This window comes from Crocuta crocuta, unplaced genomic scaffold (genome assembly GCF_008692635.1).
Source record: "Crocuta crocuta isolate KB4526 unplaced genomic scaffold, BGI_CrCroc_1.0 scaffold124, whole genome shotgun sequence".
Lineage (NCBI taxonomy): Eukaryota > Metazoa > Chordata > Mammalia > Carnivora > Hyaenidae > Crocuta > Crocuta crocuta.
The window spans coordinates 1,823,815-1,836,018 of NW_027551573.1; the positions used below are offsets into that span (position 1 = coordinate 1,823,815).

General features: G+C 53.3%; 1 protein-coding gene across 7 annotated transcripts in view; it reads left to right on the forward strand.

Annotated features, from left to right (window-relative positions):
- KIFC3 (kinesin family member C3) overlaps positions 1 to 12,204 on the forward strand; it is a 31,838-nt gene that overhangs the window by 11,552 nt on the left and 8,082 nt on the right. For 4 of the 7 annotated variants that reach the window (XM_077751255.1, XM_077751254.1, XM_077751256.1 and 1 more), the window contains 6 exons: positions 9,332 to 9,397; positions 9,957 to 10,100; positions 10,224 to 10,463; positions 10,971 to 11,144; positions 11,777 to 11,924; positions 12,005 to 12,135. In XM_077751255.1, coding sequence (XP_077607381.1) covers positions 9,332 to 9,397; positions 9,957 to 10,100; positions 10,224 to 10,463; positions 10,971 to 11,144; positions 11,777 to 11,924; positions 12,005 to 12,135 — 903 coding nt within the window. Of the gene's footprint in view, positions 1 to 7,143; positions 7,332 to 7,544; positions 7,564 to 8,721; positions 8,862 to 9,331; positions 9,398 to 9,956; positions 10,101 to 10,223; positions 10,464 to 10,970; positions 11,145 to 11,776; positions 11,925 to 12,004; positions 12,136 to 12,204 lie in introns of those variants that run through there. The other 3 variants (XM_077751258.1, XM_077751260.1, XM_077751257.1) reach the window with 3 other exon arrangements.

Sequence of the window (12,204 nt, forward strand, 5' to 3'; positions counted from 1 at the left end):
GAATTATCTGTTGAGACCACTTGCCCCTTGCTGAGTTAGGTGGGCCTCCTTGGGGCGTCCCTAGGGCTGTGTCTCCCTCATACGCTGACCCCATTGTTTGCTGCCTCTGGGCCTGTCTACCTCACTGTCACTAGCTCAGTGTCACTGTTGCCTCCTGTGGTGCCCCCCTGCCTCCCTCCCTCAGGTGTTTTCTGAGTGTGTGATGTGCACTGGGCACCAGGCTGACCACTGGGGGTGTCCAGGTGGACAGGTGCGTGCTAGCCCGTGGAGGCCATGGCCTAAGGGAGGACAGACCTGTGTTACCTGCACCCATGTTAAGTAATAAGAGGGACAAGGCCTCTGCAGGTGGACACACACACAGGGCATGAGGGATTGTACTAGAGCCCTTTGTCAGGGACATCAGAGCCTGTCAGGGAGGCCAGGAACGGCCTCCTTGAGGAAGTGGTGCTGGAGCCAAGGTCTGGCACAAAGCAGAGAAAGTGGGTTCTGAAGATAAGGCAACAGTCTAGTCTGTGCAAAGGGACTGTGGCAGGAGGAACAAGATACAGGGACAGAACCAAAGCTTGGGTAGCCCATGGGGTTGGGGCTCGTCATCCGGGGCCCACCCTGCAGGGCACACCTGGCCCGTGGCAAGAGCTCATTCACATCTCTTCCTTCCCTGACCTTCTCCAGGTTAGAGTGTCCACGCACTTTGTTTTTGAAATAGGTTTTTTTTAAGAGCTTTACCGAAATGTAATTCACATACCATACAACTCACCCCTTTAAGGTGTACAATTTAAATATCAAGTATATTGAGATGGTGATACCACCATTACTATCATCTAATTTCAGAACATTTTCATCACCCTAAAAAAGCCTAGTCACTCCCCTTCTCCCCTCTCCCCACAACCCCTGGCAACCTTGGATCTGCTTTGTTTGTGGGGATTTGCCTTTCCTGAACATTTCATATAAATGAAATCAGAACAGTGTGTGGCCTTTTGTGACTTTAAATGAATTTTTTAAAACAACGGTTTTGTCCCTTTCATTAACAAAATCGGCTTACCTTTTAGAGGGGAAGTTGAAGGTGAAGCTTCTCGGCCTTTTTCTTGCTTTTGTGCTCCCAGGTCTCCAGACATCCCCAGCGCCTGTCCTCTCCCATCCCCTGCCCCACTGGATGGTTGAAAGAATTCAGAATGGTTCCTCATCTTTGCTCAGGTTTTATCCTTGAACTTCCTGACTGCCAGCTCTCTTCTGAAAACTTCATAGGGTACACCTGAAACTCCAAGCTCCTCTGAGCTACTCTTCAGAGGGTCCGACTCTGTGGAGCTGTGTCCAACCACATGGGCCGGGAGCCGGGGTCATGCCTGACGTTGGGCATTACTCAGTTTCAGCTGTGTGACCTTGGGCTGGTTGATTACCACTCTGCACCTCAGTTTCCCCATCTATCAAATGGACATAAAAGCACCTGCTGAGATGATCCAGTATTGTGGTTGCTGCAGCCAGCACCGCCATCTTTACTGGGAAGAGTTTTGGATTTGGAACCACACAAACAGGGTGCTAGTCCTGGCCGTGCCACTTGCTAGCTGCTCAGCTGTAGGAAGTGACTTCCTCTCTGAGCCTTTGTTTACCATTCTCTAAACTGGGGATAGTCAGTGTAGCTTCGTGGTATTGGACAGAACAATTGTGAGACTGGACAGAAAAATGGGTGATAAACTCAAAAGTGCTATTGCCTCCTGAGACCCCCTCCTGTGTGCTCTGGTCTCCTGCAGCCTCACTGTGGTTTGACACGGCCTTCCTCCCCCTCTAAGAAGAGCCTGCCAGTGGGGGACACTCTGCCTCATTGTCATGGTGCCTTATTCCCAACCTTGTCCAGACTTACCTTCTGAATGTGGCTCTTCCTGAAAGCAGGGTAGCCTAGTGGTTGAGTTTGAGGGCCCTATGGGGCCACTCAGACCCAAATTTCAATCCTAGGTCTACCACTTAGTGGCCAGGTGACCTTGAACAATCTGATTAACTAAGGCTTTCTTTCCCCCCCAAATGTCAGAGTTCTCAGTCGGACTTGAAAGCACTTTAAAACAAGTCCTTGGCAACCTCCAAATTGTTTGTGGTGACCACGATATCTCTCTGGCCATAATCTTGGGACCAAAAGACCATATAAAAAGTCACCTTCACTAAGGCTTAATCTCTTGGAATCTCCATTTCTCTTCCTGTAAAGTGGGGATGATAGTAGTGTTTACCTCACAGAAGTGGGGGATTCCAAGTGACGATCTGATGAAGTCCCTGCCATGCTGGCAAGGTGACTCTGTAAACGGGGCTGCCACTGTCACTGCTGGAACCTGGGCTGCTGGGGTCTTTTCTCCGGGGGTCTTTTGAGGCTTGTGCACTGATGCGTCAGATGGAGATCATGTGTGTTTACCGGGAGCGCCGTGCTCCTTGCAGGGAGCCCTCGGGCCAAAGGTCCTCAGCACTCAGGAGGACCCAAGCCACACGGGCCACTGGTCTTGGTCTGGCAACAGAAGGGAGGCTGTGGCTGGTCTGGACGACCCTCCCTGACGTTGGCGACTACAGCCCCGGGCCACATCCTGGTGGCCTGAGCTCCCCTCTCCACTCGTGGATGTGCCTGGAGCAGTGGCCTCCATACCCCTAAGGCCCTGCCAGAGTCACACGTGCCCATACTGCCCCCCCCCCCCCCTTATGGCCCCTGCACCTCCAGATAGAACCTTAAAAAATCGTACTCAGACCTCAGGCTGGTAGATGAGATCTAGCCTTCAAGTGCATCTGATTTGTCTGCCTGCTTTTTTTCTTTTTTAACCATTAAAAAATGGTGGTAGAATACGCATAGCAGAAAATTTACCACCTTAACCATTTTTAAGTAGATAGTTTAGTGGCATTAAGTATATTCACATTGTTGTTCATCTTGCAGACCTGAAACTGCTCCCATTAAATACTAACTCCCCCACCCCCTCCCGCCCCTGGCACCCACCATTCTACTCTCTGTCTCTATGAATGTAGCTATTCCTGGTAGTTAATAAAAGTAGAATCACAGTATTTGTCTTCTGGTGACTGGCTTATTTCCCTTAGCATAATGCTTTCTGGGTTCATCCATGTTGTTGCAGATGGCAGGATTTCCTGTTTTTAAGGCAGAATAATATTCCATTGTATGGATATACCACAATTTACTCATCCATTCATTCATCAGTGGACACTTGGTTTGCTCCCACATTTTAGCTATTGTGACTAATGCTGCTATGAATGTGGGTGTGCAAATATCTCTTCGAGACCCTGCTTTTAATTCCTTTTGGGCAAATACCCATAAGTAAAATGGCTGGATCATATGGTAGTTCTAGTTAACATTTTTGGAAGAATCCACTATTCTGTTTTCCACAGCAGGTACAGTTTGACATCCCCAACAGCAATGCACAAAGGTTCTAATTTCCACACATTCGCATCAGTATTTGTTATTTTCTGAGGCCTATTAGTTTTTTTTGTTTTTGTTTTTGTTTTATATTTTTTTACTTATTTCTAGGAGAGAGAGAGCGAGCGTGAGCAGGGAAGGGTCAGAGAGAGAGGGAGACACAGACTCTGAAACAGGCTCCAGGCTCTGAGCTGGCAGTCAGCACAGAGCCCGATGCGGGGCTCGAACCCACGAACCCCGAGACCATGACCTAAGCGAATGTCGGACGCTTAACCAACTAAGCCACCCAGGCGCCCCNCTGTGGCTTTGACTCGCATTTCCCTAATGATTAGTGATATTGAGCATCTTTTCATGTTGCTTATTGGCCATGTGTATATCTTCCTTGGAGAAATGTCCATTCAAGTCCTTTGCCCCTCTTGAATTGGGGTTTGTGTGGTGGAGTGGTAGGACTTCTCTCTGTATTCTGAATATTAACCCCTTTCAGTATATGATTCACAGATAGTTTTTTCCATTCCACAGGTCACCTTTCTACTCTGTGGATGGTGTCTTTTGATACACAAAAGGTTTTATTTTGATGCAGTTCAATTTATCTATTTTGTCTTTTGTTGCCTGTGCTGTTGGTGTCCGATCTAAGAAAGCAATGCCAAATCCAGTGCCATGAAGGTTTTCCCCTGTGTTTTCTTCTGAGAGATTTATAGTTTGGGTTTTCACATTTAGGTCTTTCTTTGATATGTTCTGAGTTAATTTTGTCTGTGGTGTAAGGCATGGGTCCAGTTTCATTCTTTTGCATGTGGACATCCGGTTTTCCTGGCACTATTTGTTGAAAAGACTGTCGTTTCCCCCTTGAATGGTCTTGGCACCCTTGTCAAAAATTAATTGACCACATATGTGAGGGTTTGTTTCTGGGTTCTCTATTCTAGTCTGTTGGTCTATATGTCTGTCTTTATGCCAGTACGTCATTGTTTTCATTGCTGTAGCTTTGTAGTAACTTTTGAAATCAGGAAGTGTGTGACCTCCCACTTTCTCTTCTTTTGCAAGTATGTTTTGGCTATTGGGGGTTCTTTGAGATTTCATATGAATTTTAGGATGGATTTTTCTATTTCTGTAAAGAATGTCATTGGAAATTTGATGTGGATTGCATTGAATCTGAAGAATGCTTTGGGTAGAATTGACATCGTAACAATAAGTCAATCCATGAACATGGGATGTCTTTTTATCAGTGCCTTCTTTAATTTATTGAGCAATATTGAATAGTTTTCATTGTACAGATCTTTTGCCTCCTTGATTAGGTTTATCAAGAATAAAGTAGTATTTTATTCTTCCTGATGCTCTCATAAATGGAATTCTTTTCTAAATTTCCTTTTTTGGATTGTCCATTGTTAATGTGTAGAAACACAACAGATTCTTATATGTTGGTTTTATATCCTGTGACTTTGATGAGTTTATTCTAATTGGCTTTTTTAATGATCAGATTAGTTGCCAGTTTTTATTTTATTTACTTAATTTTTTAAAAATATAATTTATTGTCAAGCTAGCTAACATACAGTGTATACCGTGTGCCTTTGGCTTGGGGAGTAGATTCCCATGATCCATTGCTTACATACAACACCCATTGCTTGTGCCAACAGGTCTCTCTTCAATGCCCATCACCTATTTTCCTCTCCCCTATGTCCCCCCCATCAACCCTCAATTTGTTCTCTGTATTTAAGAGTCTGTTATCATTTGCCTCCCTCTCTGTTTGAAACAATTTCCCCCTTCCCTTCCCCCATAGTCTTTTGTTAAGTTTCTCAAATTCCACGTATGAGTGAAAGCATATGATATCTGTCTTTCTCTAACTGACTTATTTCACTTAGCATAATGCCCTTCAGTTCCATCCACATTGTTGCAATTGGCAAGATTTCATTCTTTCTCATTGCCAACTAGTATTCCATTGTATATATAAACCACATCATCTTTATCCATTCATTGGTTGATGAGCATTTGGGCTTTTTCCATAATTTGGCTATTGTTGATAGTGCTGCTATAAACATTGGGGTGTGTGCGCCCTTGTGAATCAGCACTCCTGTATCCCTTGGATAAATTCTTAGTAATGCTATTGCTGGGTCGTAGGGTAGTTCTATTTTTAATTTTTTGAGGAACCTCCACACTGTTTTCCAGAGCCAGCTGCCAATTTTTAAACCTTAGTTAAGTTCACATAAAAATCTGGAGTTCCTGTTTTGCCAGATTATATTGGAAGACGTGGCACCTCTGGGCTGTCATTCCCATGTGGCACCCACATGCCTGGGGCCTTGTAGCAGCTCCTGCCTTTGGCAGAAGTGAGTGTCCTTGTACTGGCACCCCAGTGGTGCCCCGGCCTCTAGCACCCCTTCTTCCCCTGCCTGACAGCCTCGCTCACAGACCCTGCTCTACCTCGCTCCCTGTGCACTCAGCATTCTTTCTACATGTGTTTACAGGGCACCTACTGTGTGCCAGGCACTGTCCTAGGCACTAGGAATTCGGCACCCATACAACAAATATCTCTGCCCTTCACAGGCCTTTATTCTAACAATAGAATTCACTATGAGCCTGGGGACTGTCCTAAGCGCTTTACTTATGTTATCTCATCGAATCTCACTTAATCCTCAGGACGGCCTTGTAGGGGTAGCCTCATTATCCTGCTGAGGAAAGCAAGAGGCATGGTGAAGCTGAGACTTTCCCCAGGTTATCCAGTGGGTGGGGTGATATCTGTATTAGAAAGCTGGGCAGTCAGGCCTGAGAATCCATGTGCCCAACTGCCCCTCAGTGGTGGAAGGACTTGAATGTGAAAACTTGGCAGTGGGCAGGGCAGGGTGGATGAGGCCAGATGGGCACAGTCAGTGGTCATGTAGCCATGTGTCCCGAGAGGGAGAGTGTGTTGGGGGCAGGACGGGGTGCTTCCTGGGGCTGCCCCTCTGGCCTCTGTTTCCCCAGGGTGTTCTGGATCCCAGGACCTCTTGCCTTTTCAGCTCGGCAACGCCGTGGTCTGGCCACTGGGCAAGCCCTCTTTTCCTCAGAGGGCAGCTGGTGATAGTGAGCAGGGCTCGGTGGGAGGCGGGAGGTAGTCAGCAGGTCGTTCCCACTGATGGGAGCGGACAGCTGAGGGCACAGAGCCGCGCGGGGTCACCCCACCCTCCACTGCACCCACTTCTGCTGAGAGATGGAAATGTGGGTCTGTGTCAGATGGGCCCCGGCTCCCCGCCCCCCACCGAGGCCCTCCGCACCAGGTCCGTGACCCAGTTTCTCCTGCTGACAAGGAACCTGGGCCTGGGAAGGGGCGTTGCACAAACCTAGCCTGGTCCCTTCGTCCGCCCTGGGGTTGACATCAGGCCCTTCTGGGCACTGTCACAGCAGCCTGCCAGGGACCTGCTTCCCCTTGGGCCTTGCCCTCAGGAGCGTGTATGCTGCTTGTCTGCTGTAACCTCAAGTGTTTACTGAGTGTCTACTGCGTGCTGGTCACCAGCTGGGGCTGGGGCTTGTGATGAGTAATAGAGAAGGCCCCTCCCCTCTTTGCTGACAGACGCAAGTACCATTGCTGACCCTGGGCTGGGGGGGGGGGGGGNCCTGCTCTCTGCTCTCACTGCTCCTGAAGCAGACCCCTCTGGGTGCAGGGCAACGGCCCCGCTCCGGAGCAGCATGTGCCCTCGCTTCTCGGCTGGCCTTCCCCGGGGGAGTCACCGCGCACCACGGTGGNGTCTGGGACAAGCCAGAAGAGGACTGTCTGACATCTCTGACAAAAGGAGTCTTTTACAGGCTCTTCTTCAACCCCCCACCCTCACCCCTAGCCTGCCCTGTGTTGTAGCCACCTTCTCTTGGGGCGCCCCCCGGAGATTCTAGGCAGAGCCCAGAGTTCTAGGAGCACCCAGAGTTCTGACTGTGATGTAAGAAAGGAGCAGGTGCCTGGGCTGCAGGTGGGCGGCAGGTGAGCATCCTGACCCCCGCAAGTGAGCACTTGGAAAACCCCGCTCTCTCTGCCGTGCCCGGGGCTGATGGCAGTGGTGAGGTCCGCACACACCCAGCCTGGTGCTGAGGAAGCGGCCCATCTGGGATGCCTGTTGAGTGCAAGTAGACCTTCCTGGGGTGCTTTCTGAGAGAAGGAGAGGGTAGGGGGCCTCAACCTTTCAAAAGGAGGTAGACACCTATTTCAGGGTGGGGTGAGTATGTACGAGACGAGTACATATTCTTTGAGGCTTACAGGTACTGAAAAGCATAAAGAGTTTGGCATAATTCTACAGTCCCGAAACTGCTACCTCTTGGTGTTACATTCACAGTTTTGTTTTTGGGTTTTTGACTTAGCCATGTTGAGGAGCCTTTCTCCAGTGCTTCTGCTAACCTAACTGCCGAGTACATGTGCACATGCCGTAACACACTTAACTGTTCCCCTGACGCTGGCGATTCAGGCTCATCCCAGTTTCACCACTGAGGAATGAAAGGCTGCCTTCTGTGAGCTGTCCCTCACTCCCCTCTATGCCCAGAGGAGCTGAGCGCTCCTCCCACCAGGGTCAGCAGAAGGGGGCACTGGAGCCGACAGAGAGGTGGCCCAGGCCTGGTCCGTTGGTCCATTCCCCCGCCAACCCGCTCGCAGAAGCAGAGGCTGCCCTCTCTGGCTCGGGGAGACCGAGCACTCCTGTGCTGCCCACAGACTTGGTGACGTCTCAGCCATGTGAAGTAGGGAGATTGGACAACCCCCCCCCCCCCAAATCCCAACATCTGGCCTCTCTCGAAAGGTCAGACGTTTGGAGACGTGGGCCTGCGTGCCCCTGGCCGCGGCCTGCAGGGAGTGTGTTGCGGCTGCCTCCTCCAGGGGGATGGTGGGTGTCGGTCCTGCACCCCTGCCTTACCTGGCCCTGGCTGGCCCCTGCAGGCCGGGGACTTTGTCACCTGTTGCTTAGTAATGAGAACCCAATGCTTCATGGCCCGCTTGTGTAAAATCCACCTCCTAAGCCTCCACAGAGCGTGTCTGACTCTCACTGTGCCTTCTCAAGGTGACCTGTGGTAGGGTATGGTCCTCACAGAATGTTCTGCAAGAAAACCCCCAAACATGCTCTGAGGAACGCTGGTGCCAAAGTCATTGGCTGTGTTCGGGGTTGCTTCCCGAGAGATTCCTGGGGGACGGCTGAGGCACAACCAGGGTCTGGGGCTGCGAGGAGGGTGGCCAGCTGGAGGACAGCTCCGGGAGGGTCGCCATCCTGGGACATGCTCTCGGAACTAGCATCATGCTTGCCCCTGCCCTGGGCTCTGGCCGGGCCGGACCACCCTTGCCTTCTCACAGAGCACCCTCCCCCTCCTCTTTCTAACAGCCTCTGCAGGCCTTGGCTCTCTGGCCAGGCAGGCTGGGAGCTGGAGTGGACGCAGGGCCGAGATGCGCCCTACTCGCTGGCGGACCTGTCTCCACAGGCAGAGGAACCACTTGAAGTGGACAAATCTAGGGTCTGGGCAAGAACCGATCCAGGTTTTGTAGTGCCTAGAGTCTATACAATTTGGAAGCCCTTTTAAGGAAAAAAAAAAAAATATATATATATATATATCTATATCTATACACACACATACATATGTGTGTGTGTGTATATATGTCTATATATCTATATCTATATATATAAAATTACAAATATCTAAGTAGACGCAGGGGCCTGTGCAAGGCCGGGGGCCTGATGTCAGCCTCCTGAGCCTCCCCGCAAGCTGCCTCTGGCGCGGACTTGGTGGTGCAGGGGTCACCTCTGTGAGCCCAGGCTACCTGGGTCTTGCAGTGGGCAGGGGTGCTGAAGGCTGTTGGGACAGGCCAGGTGTCTGTCAGCTGGAGTCCCAGGTGTGGCCTGATGCTTGAACACAGGGAGGACTGGAGCTGAGAGATCAGGCCTGGGTGTGGGCTGGAGGTGAGGAACAAGGCTCACCATGACTGTGGCCGTTGCTTTGTGCTGACAGGTGGAAAACCTGAAGGAGAAGCTCATTAGCCAAGCCCAGGAAGTGAGCCGCCTTCGATCAGAGCTGGTGAGGCTCAACACTGCCATCCTCAGGTGGGGGGCGAGGGGGTGGCAGGGATGGCCAGGCCTTGTGCTTACTGGCCCTTCCAGATGGGATGTGCGACCCATCTCTCCAGGGCGCTCATGTCCAGCCCAAGCCGGGGCTGCCTGTGTGCCCAGCAGACAGCCACCCTGCCTGGGAGGTGCTCCCGGAATGCCTGGGAGGTGCTCTCTGAACACTTGCCTCCACTCCCTAGGCCCTCAGAGGTCATGTGACCCCCCCCCAAAGGGAGGGAGGTTAATTCTCATTTGCTGATGTAAAATAGAGTGTGAACTCTGTGTATAAATACGACTTTCTTGTTACTTTCACACTCGGGAAAATAGAATGAACGGGGCGGGGTGAAGGCTGTCCCTCCAGCTCCCCTTTCCTCTTGTCTTCTCCCGTTTCCGTCTTGAGCTCCTGCTACATGCCCTCCCTCTTCCGCCTTTCTCTTTCCCTCTCCTTCTCTCTTTTCTCCCCACCTCTCTCCCCTGCCCCCGTCCCCTCGTGGCCTCACATGCGTCCCCTGTGCTCCGGCCGTCTCCAGGGAGGCACGGACTTGGAGAAGCACCGGGACCTGCTGATGGTGGAGAATGAGCGGCTGAGGCAAGAGATGCGGCGCTTCGAGGCGGAGCTGCAGGAGCTGCGGGCCAAGCCGGCAGCCCCCTGCACGGGCTGCGAGCACAGCCAGGTGAGCGGGCCTGCCCTGGAGGGGCTCAGCCCCCAGCGGGGACCCACGTTCCTCACGGTGACCCCCTCCCGCTTGTCTGTCCTTCCCTGGGTCCCGGCCCCTCTCCCAACGGCCTGTGTGCAGGAGAGCGCCCAGCTCCGAGGCAGGCTGTCCCAGCTGCAGCTGGAGGTGGTGGAGAACAAGGGCCTGCTGTCAGAGCTGAACCTGGAGGTGCAGCAGAAGACCGACCGGCTGGCGGAGGTCGAGCTGCGGCTCAAGGACTGCCTGGCGGAGAAGGCGCAGGAGGAAGAGCGGCTGAGCCGGCGCCTTCGAGACAGCCACGAGACCATCGCCAGCCTGCGGGCCCAGTCGCCGCCCATCAAGGTGAGCGAGCCTTGGGGCCGTGGCCGCGTGCAGCGCCCTTGGGAGCGCTCTCTTGGCCCCCCGGCACTTGTCTTGATGAATGAGGGGGGCAAGTGGTCGAAGGACTCATCCCGGGTCTGCACATAGTCCGGCCCCTTCCTCTTCTTGCTGTCCAGGGCCAGGCGCGTAGCGGGCATCTGGCAACCGCGGCTTGAGGTGTCCGTGTGAGCCGGGCATGGATGTGACGCATCGCTAGGCTCTGTCCTCATCTTTGCCCTTCCTGTCGGTCCTGTGCCCAGGCTGGGGCCACAGCCAGGCTCTTGGGGAGCTAATTAAATGAGAGCATTCCGGGAGGCCCTTGCAGCTTCCCGGAGAGCCAGTACCTCGAGGCCTCTCTAGTTTTTTCTGGGGGCTCTTGGTGGGATATCCCTGATGGTCCCTTCCCAAGGCCAGCTGCATCTGAGGGCCCCGGGCTGAGGTCGAGGCACCTATGCGCCGCCATCCGCCCATCCCTCCTTCCCCCCACAGTATGTCATCAAGACTGTGGAGGTGGAGTCGTCCAAGACCAAGCAGGCCCTCAGTGAGTCCCAGGCCCGGAACCAGCACCTGCAGGAGCAGGTGGCCATGCAGAGGCAGGTGCTGAAGGAGATGGAGCAGCAGCTGCAGAGCTCGCACCAGCTGACTGCGCAGCTCCGGGCGCAGGTGCGCAGGCCGCATGCGGGTAGCACGTGGCTGTGGGAGCGCGTGTGCACACCCGGCTGGAAAGCCCGAGGCGGGCCTTCAGCACAGGGTGGCGGTTCAGCACTCGGGGGTCCGACAGACCTGGGTTCCAGCCCCGCCTCTCCCTGCTGCTTGCGTAACCAAGGCTAAGTTCTGTCTGTGTCTCTGTTGCCTCATCTGTAAAGTGATGTGATTGCAGAACTCGCCTCCCGGCGGGGCTCAGGGACGTGATTGTTAAAGGCTTCTCACACAGGGTCCAGTGCATGTGTTCGTGGAAGGGAACCCTGGTCACTGTCATGTGACAAGTGCTCGCCCCTAGCCTCCTGGGGCCTGTGGCTTGTGCACCTGTTGTGTGCAGGACCCAGGCTGGGGCTGATGCAAGGACGGAGCTGCATGGGGCTCCCAGACCTTTTGAGGAGCGAGATGGCCATCCACCCCTCTCCTGTGTGTGTGTGTGTGTGTGTGTGTGTGTGTGTGTGTGTGTGTGTGGACATGTAGGGGTCAGTGTTTGCTCATGAGGGCTGTGGGGTACATGTGTGGGGTAGGTGTGGGGCTTCTTTCAGGCTCCCCCCCTCTTCGGAGCCCCACGCTGAGCTTCTGGCCTTGGCTGTCAGATTGCCATGTATGAGTCAGAGCTGGAGCGGGCCCACGGGCAGATGCTGGAGGAGATGCAGTCCCTGGAGGAGGACAAGAACCGGGCCATCGAGGAGGCCTTTGCCAGAGCCCAGGTGGAGATGAAGGCTGTGCACGAGAACCTGGCAGGTGAGGCGGCCGACCGGGCCCCGCCTGCCCCGTGCTGTAGCCTTCATGTGGTCCCCTGTACACCTCGTGTGTCCCCGCAGGTGTCCGGACTAACCTGCTGACGCTGCAGCCAGCGCTGCGGACCCTCACCAACGACTACAATGGGCTCAAGCGGCAGGTGCGTGGCTTCCCCCTTCTCCTGCAGGAGGCCCTCAAGAGCGTCAAGGCCGAGGTGAGTGCAGCTCTCGACTGGGGGGCCGGGAGGCAGGGAGAGGCCCTGGAGCCCTGGTTCCCTTCCTCA